At 36.2% G+C, this 19,552-nt stretch overlaps 1 protein-coding gene across 1 annotated transcript in view; it reads right to left on the bottom strand.

Moving 5' to 3' along the window:
• LOC145694263 (uncharacterized) overlaps positions 1–19,552 on the bottom strand; it is a 462,080-nt gene that overhangs the window by 302,149 nt on the left and 140,379 nt on the right. Inside the window, exon 2 of the mRNA XM_081770360.1 lies at positions 12,357–12,673. Coding sequence (XP_081626486.1) covers positions 12,357–12,654 — 298 coding nt within the window. The 5' untranslated portion in view covers positions 12,655–12,673. The remainder of the gene's footprint in view (positions 1–12,356; positions 12,674–19,552) is intronic.

The raw sequence follows: 19,552 nt of genomic DNA, 5'->3' as shown, positions 1-19,552 counted from the left end.
AGTTTCTGAATGGACATAGGAATAGCCACTATAATTCTCAAGAACTCTGTTGTTCGCTGGAACGTTCAAAAACCCCAACATCTTCCTGCGAATCTATTATCAATTTTATGAGGATACACTAATAGCATCTGCACTAGACTCAAAACATTTGGTGTCTCGTATACTTGAATTGATAGGTATGCTATTTCTTTCAGCCCGCAACATGCAATGCAGAAAATTCTTACTACAGTTGTGAACGCTTTGTCCATGTACTTTCAGATTGTTGAGTCAAGACATTTGATGATTTTTTATTTTGTGTTTACGTTCTTTGTCAGAGGTTAGGCTATATATAACGAAATGTACAGTTTACAAATAAGACTACTATAATGTGCTCGATGCTCCCCTATAATTGCACCAAAGGCATACGCTAGCAATTGCACAGACCAGCGAGGAGGGAAAACACTTCATGAAGTGAACCAAACCACGGAAAACATCAGAGTTATCTGAATCTTTGGACTCATAACAGAGACATACAACATGTTCCAACACACCCAACATTTGATGCAATCAATGAAAAGTGAGAGAATATGACTTCTTCTTACGAGCTTCGTATGAGCCTTAATGGATATATACTGTAATGACCAGATTGAATTTGACGCGTTCACCCTAGCTAAATTCAACATAATGTTCTTATACTACATTACTTTTTAACTCAAATGTCCTAATAATGTTAGACCTTTCAGGTAAATTTGTAATTCCCTCCAAATAATAGGCAAGGAAAGCAAAAGTGGATGATATTTTGGCAAAAGTCGAGCAAGATCAGCATGTAACACTTTACAATGACATCGCCAATGATCTAAACATCACCAGAATACAGTATTAAACCATCTGGAGAAAGCTAGGTATACAAAGAAGTTCGACTTTTGGGTGCCACATGATCTGACTCAGAAACCTTACTTGATCGAATTTCTAACTGTGAATCTCTACTGAAACGTAACGAAGTCAAGCCATTTCTGAAGTCGTTGGTCACGAGTAACGAAAAATGAATAATTTACAACAACAATGTGCGAAAGACATCATGGTCGATGCGGGGAGAAGCTCCTTAGTATGTGGCAAAGCCCACAATGACGCCCAGGAAGGTTATGCTGATCATTTGGTGGGACTGGAATTGGAAGTGTATCGTGCATCACCAGCTACTGCCACTGAGCAGAACGATAGACTCGATCTGTATTGTTGACAATTATCGCGACTGCACCTTGCAATTCAAACGAAACGGTCGGAATCGGTCAATAGAAAGGGTGTCGTATACCACACCGTATACATACTTAACAATCCGTCAGTAAACGGACAAGCTGACGGTACTAGGTCCTGGCTGTACACGGTGAATTCATTAAAACCTCGGTTTCTGCAAAACTCCCTAATTGTGTTGATAGTTTCAAAAGAAACCTGTTAAATCATATAATTTCTTGACCAGAAATTACAGAAGTTCTATAGCGGTGGAATAGCTTATTTATAATTTCTCATGTTTGTTTCAGTAACTAAAGGAGTTTTGTCGTCTGCATATACTGTCAATTGAGATATCCTGACATCCAATACTATAGCAATCATACATAGAAAAAAAAAACAACAACAACAACAACAAAAAGCCCACGATTGAGTTCTGTAACATTATGACTGTTTTTTTTTTCCTTGATAAAGAAGACTAATATTATAAATTATTTTATTATAAATTTCAACTACTTCCTTATGGTTAAAAAAATGTGTATTAAACCAACTAAACACGTTACCTGTTATTCACATAGGGTGAGTGTGCCTAAAGTCAGCCATTTTTCCGTAACAAGCAATTAAATAAGCATGCGGTAGCCTATTATCAAGCAATTAGTCAACTAAAACTTAAATCAGAGCACCTATAGTCAACCTCATTTGTTTTGGCCTGGTGTGACTTCTCGTAGCAGAAAAGAGAAATTATAATTTGAGGTCTGCTGATGCAAGTGAGCAAAGTAAGCATTTTGTTAATAAAAAAAAAAAAATAAGGAAGAAGCTTTACTTCAAAGTTAAAACTATATTATTGTAAAATAGTACGAGTTATTGCTATCTTCGATGCATGAATGTACGTAGTTTGTTAAAAATTCGTGGTTGTTGATATAAAACAAGATATTACGTAGAAACAAGGGGAGCTGCCTACAGGTTGCATTTTTGATAACGTTTCCTGGTAATCAGCCATTAGGGGCTGACTTCTGGAAATATGCATGATTTAAATTATCGCATTAGAATTTTCCACTTTTGCAGATGAAAGCATGCTCGAGACAAAGAAGTGGTGATAAAAGACTCTTGAATTTATTTTTCAGTGGTCAGCACCCCATCACTTCCAACGGACGACTACTGGATACATATATTCCAGTAGTCAGCCACCTATCATTCATTCAGTTTAAATGCACATTTCTACAACTGAGACATTTTAACTAATACGTATAAGACTTTTCTAACGATTTAATGAAAAAAGTAGCTGTTATGAAGTCACTAATTGCATCATGCAAGCATAATACTGTTATAATACTAGTCATTTCAATTCTTGTACTTTCCTGGAACTGAGGGGAAAAAAAGATTACGAATTTATGACTGGTTTGTATTATGTCTCTAAAATTTAAAGAACAAGTAATGTTTTTTCTTACCCTGATCATAGGTTAGTCTTTTAATCTAAGGAAACTTTGAGGAAATCAGAGATATCAATATCTAATTGATTTGATAATTTAAATTACTCCGCACAATGTCGCGTTTCTGTACTTTTTAATTCCAAGGTTGCAACTGCTCTTTAACTATTATTATTATTATTATTATTATTATTATTATTATTATTATTATTATTATTATTATTATTATTATTATTATCTTGAAGAGAGACAACAGAAACCAAAGAGTCATAGAGAGTCATTTCAATCATTCCAACCAAAGAGGACTACCTGGCAGCTGTGAAAGTTATCGAATACTTGAAGTCGAATCTTCATGAAAAAGCAAATAATGTTGAAGGTCTTCTTGAAGAAATTAAGAGGACTGCTGACTGTGAGGAAAATATGTCTAACAGTTTAAGAACGCGTGATTCAGCGTATCTTTCAACCAGTCCAAAGACATCATCTACTGAAATAGACTCAGTTTCAGATGTTTTTGCAACCAGGTGCGTTGAGGATACTGTATCCAAATAGTCTTCTTGTTCTACATTAATGAACACAGATAGGGCTATTCTTCTGTCCGAAGAGGATCGATCTGCTACATCAGTACTTGCTAGTGAGATGTTCGATAATCTTAGTTCTGGAACATACCAGATTTCCGCAATTGGCCTTCTAGAGCCTACAAATACATCTGCGATATCAGAAATAGACGTTACATCTAACTCAAACCAGGAAACCAACACATCCGTTGTGGCATCTTGTGCTGAAACAACGCAAGGTGAAAAGTCTGCTTCGGTTTCTACAATCGGTAATACCATAAGCAACTCTATATGATCTCAGACGAAATTCAAAGAGAACCTTTGTCAAATACTTCCATATCATCTGCCTTTGATCAGCATCTTTTCTGGCCAGCTCCAATCAAAAACAAAACTACCAAAAATGTGCCCGAGAAAAAGTTCCAAGTGCGATATCCTCCCAAGAGTGAAGAAATTATCAGATGTTAAAGAACGAAAAGAAGAGAAAACTAGAATAGGAACGTTTAAAACGAAAAACGGAGAGAATAAAAAAAAAAGAAAATCTGCAAAAGTCAAACAGAAAGAAAGAGACTGTCAAGCCAAGTAGCACTAGTAGATCAGAAGACGAGATGCAAGAAGTTGTTGAAAGTCGTGTAAAGTGAAAGGCCTAGGAAGAAGAATTAATAAGTAATATTGAGGACGACACACTTAAATATGTTGGGTGTGACTTTTGTGATCACTGGCACTACTTGAAATGCACGTGTCTCAGAGAATTATCGTACAAAGAAGCTACTAAACAAGTGTTTGTGTGTCCTGAATGTGCTTAATAAACTTCATATTAAAGGATTAATGCCATAGCTAAGTATAAATATCAATGTAAATATATATAGGCCTATATATTAGTTTTAAATAAGCCTGTCTAGGCCGAGGCACATTTTTCTTAGTTTATAGCAAGTACAAGAAGTCTTTTTTCCTGTATCGCAATAGATTTTCCGCGTAGTTTTTCTCTGTACAGGGGCGGACTGGCAACCATAGGGCCCACCCTGCTAAACTGAAATGAGGGCCCACTGTATAAAAATGTAAAAAATGTACTTGGCATTCTTCATATGTATTACATATAAAAGTCCATCTTCGAACCCATAAATAGTATCCCATATATTCATACAAAAGCAAAACATTAATTACAAAAAATCTGAAGTAGGAACATCTGAAGTTACACCAACGCTTACTGAGCCCAGTGCTGGCAGCTAGTGCTCTCAAACGGGTCAGGTCAGGCCTCATCGGGTCAGGGCTCGAGTCGAATCTCCTTGGGTCACAGGTCGGGTCAGGGCTGCTCTAGCCACGGGTCAGCTCGGGTCAACTTTTTTATGCGTCGTTTCGGCTAAAACTTATTCGGGTCATGAGTCGGGTCGGGTCGACGTTTAACTCGACCTGACCCTCTTGACCCGAGAAGGATTTAGCCAAAACGGCGCATAAGAAAGTTGACCCGAACCGACCCGTGGCTAGAGCAGCCCTGACCCTAGCGTAGGTGACCTGACCCGACCTGTGTCTCAAGCAGGCTTGACTCGACCCCTGACTCATGAAAGCCTGATCTGAACCGTTTGAAAACACTACGCGGCAGCAAACAGTTAAATTAATTTCGTGTTCGCCTGTTAAAGTTGTGTAATTTCAAGTAAAAATAGCCATAAAAGATAAGCTACAATGACTGAAATCATCCAAAGACGTGGTGTATACATTATAATTTATAAACACCTTAGACAGAAAAACAAAAATATACCTGGCAACTGTCCTGCAGTACTCGAATGAGTTACATCATGCTCATTTGTTTCTTGGGGCTTCACAGATTCAAATAGCCTACGTTGTTTGGGGTCAGATGCAGCTTTTTGTAAATCACATCTTCGTTTGTGTTCTCGCTTTTTAGCACCACTTTTATATTTTTTCTTTACAGTAATCTTACAATCACTCCTACCATCCATACTGACACAACCACATCTGTCTTCCACGACAAATGGCACGTAACTGGTGTTCCAATAATTGAATTGCTGCTATCGGATTTGCTCTTCGATGTAATATACAAATAAAACACGAGGGCAGCAACTTCATAGTAATTGTTTGAGGTTTGTATAAAACAATCGTTGATAGTGGCGACTAATTTCTTTTCGCTTTACCGCACTAAAAAAAAAAAAAAAAAAAAAAAAAAAAAAAAAAAAAAAAACAACGAAGCCTGATCCGATTTCCTTCTTCGAAGCTTGGTCTGAGGACAACGCAGTTCAAAAGCGTTCCGGCACCACCTCCACTTTCCACAATAACAATATCTACGAAACTATTGTTTCTTTAAAACATCGTCACTCGCCGGCTTGTAAAAGGACCGGAGTAGGCAATGGTATCCAAATCCAATAACAGCCTGAAATCTAGTGTGTTTCTTATATTTAAAAAAGTAGTAGTTAACGTGCTCGTTTTTAACAGTTGCTGTATCACAAACCCCGCAATGTTTTAGGGCCTGATTGCCTCATAGACGGAACCTTTTCAAGTCGATAAACGTGAAGAAGAATGAGGTCTGTTCATGAAAGTTTAACTTTACGTCTTTTTTATGCAAAACACAAGTTTGCGGGAGGTACCCTGTCATATTTTTGATGCTGGTAGGTTTAATTGAGCACACCTTTTTAAAATTGGTGGAGGGGGCCCACCTGTTTGGGGGGCCCACCCTGCATTTGCAGGGTAGCAGGGTGGGCCAGTCCGCCCCTGTCTCTGTAGGAACTCTAAGTGCAATATATTTGTCCCTTAATTTGCTAACTGGGAAATTGGTCTCTTAAATTCCATTAAAAAAGTCAATTCTATAGTGTGGCTGAGTACTGGTTAAAGTAATGGCTGACCTTTCGTTTTCATGGGCTGACTACTGGTTATTTTAGGGTTTCTTGTATTTTCTTTTACCTGTGTAGTTATTTATAAAAATTTTCTATGTGAGCTACACAAACGTAAAATTTAAACGCTGCTCTTTGTAATGGCATATGCAGTAAAAGTTATTAGTAAAAAATGATTTTTTTATACTTTAACCAAGTTGAAAATCTCCTTAAATGGCCGACTACTGGCACATTTACCCTATTTTAAGATTTTAAACAGTAAATCGTGATTCACTACATCGGAAGCTTTGGATAAATCCAAGAATATAGCTATCTATCGCTCACTTCAGTCTAAATGGTAAATTTGATTTGATTTTAGCGTCCCTTTTAGTAGTAGTGATACGAGACATGGACCTACAGCTTAACGTGGGGGTCCGAACACATGAGCTCCCGCCGGAATTGAACCTGGTTGTCCCACGTCCAAGGCGCGTGGCGTTACCAATTAGCCACAAGAGAGCTCTTTTGTCCAAATGAGATCTAGCTTTTCCAGTAAAGTTAAATATTGCAGTTTTTATAGACCTTCCTCTTAGAAAACCATGCTGAAACGCCAATTAGTATTTTATGGTCTTTTTTTTTTTTAAAAAAAATCTACTACACATTAATTTTTCCAGTATTTTCCCAATTCCAGGTGGCAGTGATATTGGTCTGTAATTACTAACACTATCGCGATTTTCTTTCTTCCATAGTATTTTTATTTCTGCGGTTTTCAACTTATCAGTAACTCACCTGTAAGAAAGAAAGACTTTGCTAAATAACAGAAGTTTTGTTATGACTCTTTTCAATAAAGTAGTTGACAGCTCATCTGTATGTGACTACTAATTATTTTTAAAATACATATTTATAATTTTGTTTCCAGTTATTGGATTCAGGAAAATAGTCTTGTAACTCTTAAATTAATAACTAAAATCTTGTATTTAATTACGGTAAGTTAAAACTTGTGGTAGATAATATTACGTATATGTATTTTTTTGAAGCAAGAAATAGTGAAATTAATAAGAAATATACAATATGTTTATACTTATGCTTAGCAACACTGGCTCTGTTATAAGCACGCGAATGACTGAACACGTGCAGTAAGGCTAAAGATGGTTTCAAATGTAGCAAGGATTTATAACTTTTTGAATTTCTTAAAGGAAAAAGGAACAAAAATGTTATAAAATATTGAATAGCTGGATATCGTATTTAATAAGGCACAAGGCTTGGTAAGCTCTTGATGAAGAAATACAACTTTTTCATCTTTTCGTAACATTGTTAGTTAATAATCTATATGGTTGTGTATGATGTCTTCAATGATTCATTGCGAAAATACATTCTTTTTCATACTGCCATTTACTTTACTGTACGTTTTCTATACATACAGCAAGTCAAAATCACTCTACTTTTATTATTAAAATTTTGTACTTAAACAGCGTATTTAGGTGTTACTATCGTGTACCTATAATGACCGCGAGGACTCGTGTAGCTTGTGCTTTACACCGATCACAGAACTACTTGGCAATACGTGTGATGTATCGAAAGAATTTGGCAAGATTCCTGAAGCTGTCTTCACAACCCACACTTGAGAAAACGTGAAATAGCAGAAGTGCACCAACAATGTCGCCAAACATAGAAGTCATGGCGAACGGGCGACCAAAAAAAAAAAAAACTTAAAAAAGAGTAACACAAACAGTAAGTTACTAAAATTAAACGATAATAATAGCAAAAATATGAAAACAACAACAATAAGAACATTAATAAACAAAAACTTAGTGGCAATTCGACAACCTGTACCCTCAGGCGATATTCTCCGTAAACCGCGAGAGACGACTCTGTCAAAATTTCATGGATAGAGGTTGACGACTGTAATACACCTTCACGTTCTATTGAGTGCTGAAATTGATAGATCTAAGTAAAGCTTTACGACTCCGTGCGACCACTATAAGTTAAGGTGACCAGAATTTTAACTTCAAGATCGAGACGCATATGAATCTGGGAGTCAGTGGGGACAAAGCTCTAATTTCCAGATTGCATTTTGGACGCTCTAGTGTTCTTAAGATACAATATATATGTCACCGTTTGTGTTATCTGTACTACAGCTATATTTTTTTCTATCCCGAATTCTTTCAAATCGTTCTGTTAAAGAAATAATCATTTCAGCTGTTTCTCCAGGAAATGATGCATCACTCAATTGAGATACAACTAAATTTCTGTAAATGGAACTGTACTTCGTACAATGAAAATGGAGTCAATACATTCAGTAGCTCGGAAACACATTGCACAAGTTTCGAACTGTATTCTAAAGATCTGAAGGATAGACTATGTTGCATTGTGCGATAGGCAAATAGGTCAATCCATCGGAAGCGGTCCAAAGATGGTGAAAATGCTTGCTCGACAATCCCCGAAAATTGTAAAAATTTGAGTGTGATGAACCGTGTGCATCAGAAGGTTAATAACATCATTCACGTTGTCGTATGTACGAGTGTTCCTGAATGGCGGCCATCTTTGTTGTCGGTGGAGTGCCAATTTTTGCATTTACAAGCGTTTACGAAAACTACACTTGCTCAGGACGTACGAATCAGACAAACACAAACAAAAACGAATATTTACAGGAGAGACTGAGGTACAAGTAGAATATACACTTTTGCTTCTAAATAAATATGCAGTTGCAAACCAATACATGAAATCACCAGAAAAACTATAGAAAATTACACTTTTAAAAGGGCTGTATTTTGGAAAGGCATAAAGTGGGGAGGTTCATAAGTTTCTTGCGGAATACTCTTGCATGTAAAGAGTCTGTAGAAATATCCACAGCCATGATACTACTGGCACCGAAGATTTGTCGGGGTCCGAAAGTTGAAGTTCGTGATTTTGATACAAATTTTGGGGCGTAATATCTCAGGAGGGTAAAGAACTAAAAAATTGCTTGTTAGGCCACAAAGTAAGTCTCCATGTGAATAAACTATTGCAGAAAAATCATGACTGATATTACATTGAGAAAAAAGTGAGGACATGGTAAAAACGTGAAGAAAGCACGTGCATGACGATGGTCGTAGCCCGGAAAAATTCTCAAAAACTACGCATGGGACAGCAATTAGGCCCACTTTTGCTTTTATTAAGTTGTGCAAAAGCTTGCGAGTGGCGTTTATTGCATCTCTCTAGCTCCATGATCATTGCCACGTCTATATGGTAAGGAGGTTAGCTCACCCTTGCACCACGACACCCATCGTTGAATTGAACCGCGATATTAAGGCACTTAATGTATCAGCAAAATGACATTGAAATCTAATCCCAGTTACGGAAGATAATGTGTTCAAAAGGTTGCGTTATATCTCTTCTAACTATATATAAAACTACATGAACTGACATAAAATAAAGGAGTACTTCCAGTTGACGTGTAAAGTTGAAATTTAGCATGATTCTAGCTTTCAAGTACTAACCCACAGAAAAATTGCCAAAAGTTAATATTTTTAATTTTTAAGGGGTCTAAAGGGGGATGAAGAAATTCTCTATGTTATTTAAATTAGACCTTTTTTCGACTTATATTTTAGATACTTCGAATTGCAATAAAAACTTGAAATTCGATATGCTTGTACGTTTCATAAGCGTTACTTAAGTAAATCACCAAAAATAAAAAATTAAAGGTCGACCGTAGAGAGGTTTTATGGGGAACTGAAGTCTTCCCAATGTTATTTATATGGGACATCTTCTGCACCCCAAAATGTTTAGGCACTACCAGCAGGATTAGAATGATGAAATTTGGCATGATTGTCGACTTCCCGGACTAACCAACAAGAAAATTGCCAAAAGTAAATATTTTTAGCTTTTAAGGTATCTTTTCGGGGAATGAAGTAATTCCCATGTTATTTAAATGGGTCTTTTCTTGTGATACAAAATCTTATCTTTTAGATAGTTGAAATACGAAAATAAACTTGAAATTTGCTAGAATTGTAGGTTTTAGAGATCTGGGGGTGGAGTCTGAGGGCGGGCGTGGGGTCTGGGGGCGGAGTCCCCAGCTAGCCAAAGACTAGTCTATCCTGTATAACACAACTTTGTGAACATATTATCTTCCGTAACGGTGATTGGATTTCGATGATACTTTGCTGATACATTAAATGCCTTAATATTGCTGTCCAGTTCGACGGTGTGTGTCGTAGGAGCAATGGGGAGCTAACCCTCTTACCATATAGACGTGGCAATGATCACAGAGCAAGAAAGATGAAATAAACACCACTCGCAAGCTTTTGTACAACTGAATACAAACAAAAGCGGGCCTAATTGCTGCATCATGCACGTTCATTCGTTTTTCAGATCTAGCACGAAACATATCCAAACATTTCATTTTCTTCCGGACTACGACCATCGTCATGCAAGTGCTTTCTTCACGCTTTTACCATGCCCTCACTTTTTTTATCCATGTAATATCAGTCATGATTTTTTTACAATAGTTTATTCATATGCAGAATTACTTTGTGGGCTAAGGAGCAATTTTTAGCACTTTGCCCTCCTGAGATAACGCCCCAAAAATGGCACCAAATCACAAGCTTCAATTTTTGAATCCCCATAAATTTACGGTGCCAGCAGTATCATAGCTGTGGATATTTCTGCAGACTCTTTACATGCAATAATATTCAGCACAAAACTTATGAACCCCCTACTTTATTCCATTCCAAAATACAACCTCTTTAAAAGTGTAATTTTCTGTAGTTTTTCTGGTGATTTCATGTATTGGTTTGCAACCCTGCGTATTTATTTAGACGCAAAAGTTTATATTCTCCGTGTACCTCAGTCTCTCCTCTAAACATTCGTTTTTGTTTGGTGTTCGTCTGATTCGTACGTCCTGAGCAACTGTAGTTTTTCTAAACGCTTGGAAATGAAAAAATTAGCACTCCACCGACAACAAAGATGGCCGGTATTTAGGAACACTCGTAGATACGACAACGTGAATGATGATATTGATCTACTCATACACAACGGTCATCACACTCAATTTTTTATAATTTTCGGAGATGGTCCAGGAACAACCTCTGGACCATTTCGTATGGATTGACACCCATGCCATTCGAAATCGGTCATATAACTTTTAAAAATATTTACGCCCAAATACATACACTTGGACATATTCTCCCCGTTAACATAATTATTATATTAGTTTAGAAAATATAGGTAGATTTAAATGCATTCCTTGTTCGAAGAGTAGGGGTCTACAGGGATTTTCAAACGGTGCAGTGTTGTCAGTTGGCAAAAGATTTTCTTTAAAATGAGAAATTCTGAACATTTGCAGAACTACAGGAAATTTTGTATAAAATATGCTGAAAACAGGAAATTCTGACATTTTAAAATCTTCTAAAGCTTTTCTACTCCAAGTGTGCCCCTGCTGGCGCTGCTGTCGATATGTTTTTCCCGTACCTCCTTCGAAAGAGGGGGAGAAGTTGCTGTGACCGACATCCTTCAGTAGTTGGATGCTAACAGGATCGCCACATTGAATTATTTCCCCGACTTCACTATGCACCGTCTTGTTAGGCATTCTAAGTAGCTTACGATCTTCACTAGCCAAGATCACACGACTAAATTACAAATTGGCAACACAGCCGAGATCAATCATTTCCTTCCTCCATACGAGGGCGGTTGGTGTGGAGCGGAAGTATGTTTCACATATTTTCCGAGATCACACTTGAAATAGAAACGCTCTAGCACAAGTTTCCATTCATTTCTTTCTTTCTTTCCTTCGTTCTTTCAATTACTCGCTTTCTCACGTGCATACACATAAAACGGATTGATTCATCTTAAGGTTGATGGATTTTGCATACATCTAAAAATGCATAGCAATCAATCACAAACTAGCTCAAAGTAGAAAAGGAGAAAAATGAGAGAGTGGGCAGGTACCATGATTTCCATGAATTCCTGGTCCGAAATGACCATATGTAAATAGCAAATCTACCGTTTCTCTCTCTCTCTCTCTCTCTCTCTCTCTCTCTCTCTGCTACCGGTTTCTTCGCTCAAACAGAATGAGATCGTAGCTTCTGAATCAAGTGAGGAAATAGAAATCTGGATTTTTTTTTTCGTTTTGAAATGAACATAGGCGTCGCTGCTATGTTTCAATGATTGGAAGAAATATCTATTTTAGTTGGAGAAAATTTTGGATCTAGGGAAATTTCATGGCTTTATACAGGAAATTTGCTGTTAACAAACTGACAACATTCAAAAAGAGGTGAGTGGACAGATTTTCTTGAAGTAGACCCTACATACTGTACATTACTTCTAAGAAAGTAAACATTTTTATTTTCAATTTGGTATTTACAGAGTAGTAAACTACATACCTGATAAAAGTCTTTGTAATCCATATTTGTCTCCGTTGATAGCAGTGGCGTGTAGCGGAGTGATATTGTTGGCGAGAACGAATGAGTTGGAAATTTTAATCTTAGCATCAGTGATGAATGGTGGAAGACGATTGGCTGACGGCTTAACAAGAGCCGGTACATTGGAACGTGTTGGGATTCGAACACGTGTTGCGCTGAATGGTGGATGTCGAGGGCTGAGACTCAGATAAGCTAGCTGGATGGGGATTCGGTCGTCGTCGTCGTCATGCTTCTTGCCTGATTCATCCTCATCGGACATTGCAAGACCATGCTGTCTTCTGAAAAGAAAATGAATAAGTATGGTTAGTTTAGGTTTATTATTACAGTGTTATATTAATGTACTACGCAGTATGTCGTCCACTTTGTCAAAGATATGTACACAGACTGATCTGCTAATATCGAAATTGGCGCAAAAATTAAAATTGGATCGAGGCCTGAATATGTATCATATTACTCAGTACAAAAGTTCTTATTATTTCTATTTATGTCGAAGTTTATAAAATTAAACTTCTATAAGAGCATACTTTGTCCCGTAACACTAAATGTATAAGAAAGTCATTAACCCTTTAGAAACGAATGTGGCATATATAAAATACTGTTGAACATTCCATCGGACACAGATGTGGCAAATAACATCTGGACGGAGAGGATAGTGTTTTTTATAAGCCTCGTTTAATTCGTTTGACAAGGAAATCATTCAATATCAAATCATAGATTTGTATGACATTCAGGACTTCCTCTTTTTCGTCTCGGAAGACAGATTGCCGTTTTTAATGGGTTGGTACGACGCAATAGGATGAACAAAAGCTATGGGCATTGTCTATTAAAATTTAGTATCCCTTTTCAGTACTGAGATTATATGAGGCGTTGACCTAAAGTTAAGATAGAATCCGAACTGCCGTAATGCGTTCAATTTTTAAAATGTTCTTTCAGTACGAATCGAACCCGGTACCACGTGCAATAAAGATGCATGTACAAGCGGCGTGAGCTCAAATGATGTTCGAAAAAAAGTTTTGATGGTAAAATAATATAAAATAACAGCTTGGGAAGACAAGATGTAGCAGTCCCGACTGAACTGATTTGGTACTAGAAATGATGCAGTAGCTTTCTTTTTGTTGCTGCCGTAATGAACATTAGGTTTCTTAACCTATTCACTGAGCAACTCTCTTTCACGCTATCAATCTTCTACTGCAGAAACATTTCGACTAACCCCTCTCATATAACACACATGGTAAGATTGAATGAATATTATATAATCTTTGTACCTTGTTCATTATAGCTTAGGAAATATTCCACAGTATTAATAAATTAATAAAACTGACCAAAGCACCAAATATACGAATACTTGTATAACAGTTTCGGCAATATAACAGTTTTCATTTAGACACGTCATCTGATTTTATATTATATATATATATATATATATATATATATATATATATATATATATATATATATATATATATAACAAATGGTTGAAGACAAAAAGATGAAACAAAAATTTACATGGGAAAATGTCAGAGGATACATTGAATGGAGAGTATTGTTTTCCCCCTACAGGAGACCATGTCATGTCACTCGATAATTTTAAATCAGAAGGTATGTCAGTTGCATGGGCGCCTGAACGGGGGCAGGGGACCTGACTCACGAAAGCAAATTAAATTTCTTAAGATTTTCTTATTACAAATAATAAATACCAAACTTAATATACTAACCAGGGAGATGGACTCAGTAGAAAATTTTCTTCTAGCGCATATGGTCATTTGATATATCATTGGCGAGATTATGAAAAAACTAACAACTTTAGTAGGGCTGTCTTGCATGTGGACCACTGTTGTTGTTTCACCTTTTTATCTGTAACCATTTGCTATTTATTAGTACTGGACATGTTATCTGACTATGCAAGAAATCACATTTAAGTTGGGGTCATTTCTTACACGGTATCCCCTGAGTTTGTGTATATCTTTCAAGTTCACCCTATACATATATATAATCGTGACGATTGGAACGGAATAGAAAGATATGCATATCTTTCTATTCCGTTCCAATTGTCATGATTCGATTTTCGATTTCAAGTTGGCACCCCTGTTACTCTTACACGATGCGGAATTCGACAATATGCAACAAGACTTTTTGTCTTCTTTTGATGTCACGAATCACCTCCCGGAGTTTGTGTACATTTTCAGGTTCACCCTGTCTATATATATTATTCCACTTTTACGTGCACTATCATACTTCATGTCTCCCCTATAATAACAGGATCTTTTTGTGAAACACTGGCTACAAAGATAAGAAAATACTTAATTTTTCAGTATACGTGGGATGACCGAAAAGTTGTCGGCCTACCCATGAAATACTTATCCTAGCTAAATATCCTCTTGGTAACTAATAGTATGTATTTTTGCTAGCTTATATACCAAATTTACGTTAACATCTTTTTGTTTGTTTCAGATACTGAAGTTGCCAAGGTAACTACATTTTGAAAAATAGATAATGCGAGCAAACGTGTGGCTGTCCAATATCTGCTGGAAAAAGGGCATGAGTACACAGAAGATTCACAATGACATGAAGCAAACATTAGGGGAGGATGCCCCTTCTTATTCTACTGTTAAAAAGTGGAAACACTTCTCCTCCTCCACCCCAAAAAGTTCAAATCAGTCCCATCAGCTGTTTTTTGGGATTCGCGGGGCATTATTCCTGCTGAGTACCTCAAGAAAGGTGAAATAGTGAATGGAGCCTATTGTGCTGCTGAACTGAAGCGTTTAAGCGACGCAATCAAATTTAAACGACCAGGAATGTTGATAAAACGTGTCCTCTTTCATCAGGAAAATGCACACGCGCACACATCCACCATTACGATGTCTGCTATCAAGTCCTGTGGCTTCAAGCTGGTTCGACATGCGCCTTATTCCCCCGATTTGGCTCCCTCACACTTTCATCTTTTCTCTTACCTTAAAAAAAAGCATCTAGCAGGTAACCACTTTCCATCAAATAATGACGTCATGGCTGCGATAAAGAGCTTTTTGGACATGCAGGAAGAAACCTCCTACAAGCAGGGTATAATGACCTTGCAGCACCGACGAAAAAAAGTATGTGACACTGTGTCGAAAAATAACCATAAACATTTAGGCTACTGACAATCTTTATTGGGTAAGCCAAGAACCTTTCAGTCGTCTCAGTGCATATCTTATTATTTAGTTTGTTAAACCGCTCCTGCCTATTACGCAAGTCGCTCGATTTTTCGAGGGTTATGAGAGTCATTGTCAATAAAAATTAATCCACAGTTATGTAACTTGCTTTCTAAAGCAAAATCAAATCTTTCAAAATATGAAAGAAACATTTAGTAGCAACCAACAATATAGGTCATTTTTCCCTTTCGATGGAGACTTATAAATATAGTTGTTTTCACCGACTATAAAGGATCATTGGTTGGTTTATTCTTGTCTGAAATTCAAAGGACATAAATGATCAATCACTCGATAGTCTCTCTATCCTTTAATAACACGGATAAACTCATTCTTTTATTTGCTTGTCAAATCAATACTTTCTTCCCTACTTTATACCAGACGAAACAAACGAACTACAGCTTCCAAACTAAATTATTACTGTAGCAACGATTTAAAAAAAAAAAATGTTCATTTCTTAGAGATGTATTAATCATGCACGTCTAAGATTTCAAATTTGTAAGTGGTACCGAAGGTTTTTAGTTTCTGCTATATACGTACTGTACATATAATACCGAACTATTTCCAGTTAAGTAATAGTTTTTTTTTTTTTTTTTTAATTAAAACTGACACTGACAATTTTTATCATATCGTTTATAAATATATATATATTCGGATATCCTCATCAAAGTTTCTTACTCAAGTGTAACTGGTTGAATTCTGTATTTGCATAGCTAAAACTCTGTTCTAGGCGAATAAATTCAATTTTATAATCGTTATGCGGATTTAAAATAAACCCATATGTATAGTAAGATCGAAAAGCACGTGATCAAAACTTGTTCCGTCGGCTGAGATTCGATTGCATTTTCATGACGCAAGTCGTTTTCATAATGAGCTAATTTAATAATACAGCTTGTGAGCATACTGACAAGGAAGTGGGATATAAACAAAAAAAAAAAAAAAAAAAAGGAGCAATTAGGCAGCAAAATCAACATTTATGATGTACACTCATGTCCAAAATTATTGTCGCATGTCTATAAATATGTTGTTGTAGGAATATAAGTTGATAACGAATTCGCCCGGTATTTCTTGAGTTGAGTTGAATTTGAGTTTATCGTCCCGTTCAGCAGCGAGGCTATATGAGACGTGGACCTACTGATTAACGTGGAATCCGAACCACATGAGCTCCCAACGTTAGTATGTATATAATAGGCAAAGACATGTATGTGGCGAATTTCATGTCAAAAGAGCAGTAAATAAAAACAATAAAACGAAAATAAAACTTTCTTGTCCATTTAGCAACATTTTGTTTCACTCATTCTAATTTTCGTATTTATAATTCTTTTCTTATGAAATTTATTACAAATATACATTTCGCGACTATACACATAGTATCAGTATTAAAAGTACCATGCAAAATCATTATCAAATTATATTCTTACAAGAAGACACTTATAGATATGCTACAATCATTTTGGACATGAATGTACACCTTGTCTCAAAAAGGTTGAGCGCATTCTTTATTGCTGTTTCGAGGCAAAAATTTTCTAAGTCCAACTTCGGGTATCTTCGGGAAAAAGTAAACCAGGTTCGAACCTCAAAGCCAACCTTTGCAATCGGGAAAAATCTTGCGGATGTGTTTTTCTTCTTTTAAATATAATAAGACTTGTTACCAATTATATATAAAAAAGCAACATTGATTGAAATACTTAATGATACAATATTTCGAAACTGTATTAATGCCAGCACATGCTTGTTTGTCATTTTGCTCTCCATACTTAATGGAATATTTAGATACGTAAACGAATCTTTCCATATGTAAAAGAATGGTGAAAGTTAAGACATAGAACATTATTCTCTCCTGAGTACTAAAATAAAAGTCAAAGTAGAACAAAAACAGCGTTTGCAATGGATATGAATGTAATTATTATCTTAAATACCGCTATATATCGCTAGAGTATTATTTGAGGAGCGCTTGATTTAGCTCAATGGTACGCCGTTGGATTTCAAATCGTAAGGTCGAGGGTTCGATTCAAATCTGAGTCAATGTTTTTTTTATGAAATTCTATTTTCCGCAATGCATGAAAATTATATAAAATAATTACATTAAAATACGTCAGTTTATATATATAACATATAATCATTGCAGAACATAGTGATTATTATGTTTAAAATATAACAGGTGTTCACAGTACTTTGGTATTCTATGATATATGTGAATGTTAAATACAAATTAAGAAAATATCATCGCAATAAATAAATTATGTAGTGTATTTATTTGCAGCTATTTGTCATATAGAGGTTACTTCTGAACATTCGTATTACAGCATGTCATTGATATTCTTGAAAAATTATCCGAGGCATAAAAAGAGGGTATAAACAGAGAATCCAAAGTCGGAACGCTCGCAAGAAATTCATGAACCCCAAAGGTCACGTGAGCAGACTGGAATTGCCCTTATGAAGGCCTTTACACAGCAGAAGGTCTTTACATAGATTTTCAATTCAATACCTGATATATGCTTTTGCAATGTGGAAGTGGTGATGCCTTTGGTCGCTCTCTCTCACTTTCTCGCTCACTCACTCTGTATTTATATATATGAAAGTGGATTATGTGTGTGTTTCGACATAATTCTGATATGTCTAGAGCAATTTTAACCACATTTCTTACAATCTGGAAAAGAGTACTGTCGGGATACATATCAAAAATGCTAGAAAAGGATCGATATTAGTATCGAATCCATAGTTTCGTGGTCGCTTAAGTAAAAAGTTCTACTTTCAATTCAAGTCCAATTAAGCTCCCATTAGCACCCAGGGTGGTTACGTAGCGACAAAAAAATATCGAAATCAACCAATATTAGAGTCGAAGCGTAAGTTTTCAGTGCCGCATTTCCCATTAGTCCAACTAGGCCCGTGCCTAGAGGGCAACATATTTGAAGAGCGAAAAGTGATGAATGAGCGCAAAGTTTTTAATTTTTTTCGTATGAAAAAGTTTTAAAAAATCGAGAGCAAATATACTATTTCATGAGCAATCCTCTTTTACTATTCTAATATATTTAACGATAGCGTAAGAAATCTGAAAATAATTCAGAACATATTTCCCATTTATTTTTTGTTACGTAATTGTAGCTGTAGCATCTAGTGAGTGGTATTTAACTGCAATAAATTCACTAATTAAGCATATTCGAATTAAGTTTTATTTGTAAGTTAGGGATCAAGGGACGGAGAAATGTGTAGTTATTGTGGGCGCCGAGAGCAAAAGTGCGTAGGGACGCCGAGCTTCTAAATGCAGCACTGTTCGCTAAATTAATTGGTAGAAATTTTAATGCCATTTAAGACCAAATTTAGTCCTAGCGGTGGCAGTATCCGTTTGCTGTCCTAGGAGGAATGAAAGGGACTGACATCAAAATTATAAAAAAAGACCTACATTAGTGTCGAATCTATAATTTTGGGAGTCTCTTAGGTAAAGAGTGGAACTTCAGATGCCATGTAAGTTAAGCCCTCATTAACACAATGAAGGAGTTTGTGAAATCTGTGACATGTAGAAATAATTGAAAATAACCTATGTTAGTATACAACCCATATCTTTCGTGGTCGCCAAGTTCATTGGGAGCAGTTCTGATGACCTTTAAGTTTAAATTCAACTTCCAGTAGGAGTAAGATCCCCCAGCACATCTAATAAGGAGAGCGTATTTCTGGAATGTCTGGGACAACCTTTACCAAACTTGGAGGACATATTACTTTCAATCTAAGAAGAAAATATTGTAGTAGTATGAAGTTATGGAAGTTGGGAGGTGTGACATGTAAAAATAATGTAAAACGACTGATCTTAGTGTTTTATCCATAATTTTCTCGGTCGTTGAGATGGATAGTGATGCTTCCAATGGAGGTTACATCCAAATTCATCCCCATCTTCACAGGATGATGGCCTGGGAGAGCTAAAAATAAAATATCAAAAATTACTTAAATATTTGTCGAATTCATAGTTTTCGGGGT

This window comes from Thermobia domestica, chromosome 1, assembly GCF_964235325.1.
Source record: "Thermobia domestica chromosome 1, izTheDome1.hap1.1, whole genome shotgun sequence".
In the NCBI taxonomy this organism is placed as follows: Eukaryota; Metazoa; Arthropoda; class Insecta; order Zygentoma; family Lepismatidae; genus Thermobia; species Thermobia domestica.
This window is presented reverse-complemented; position numbering and strand designations above follow the sequence as displayed.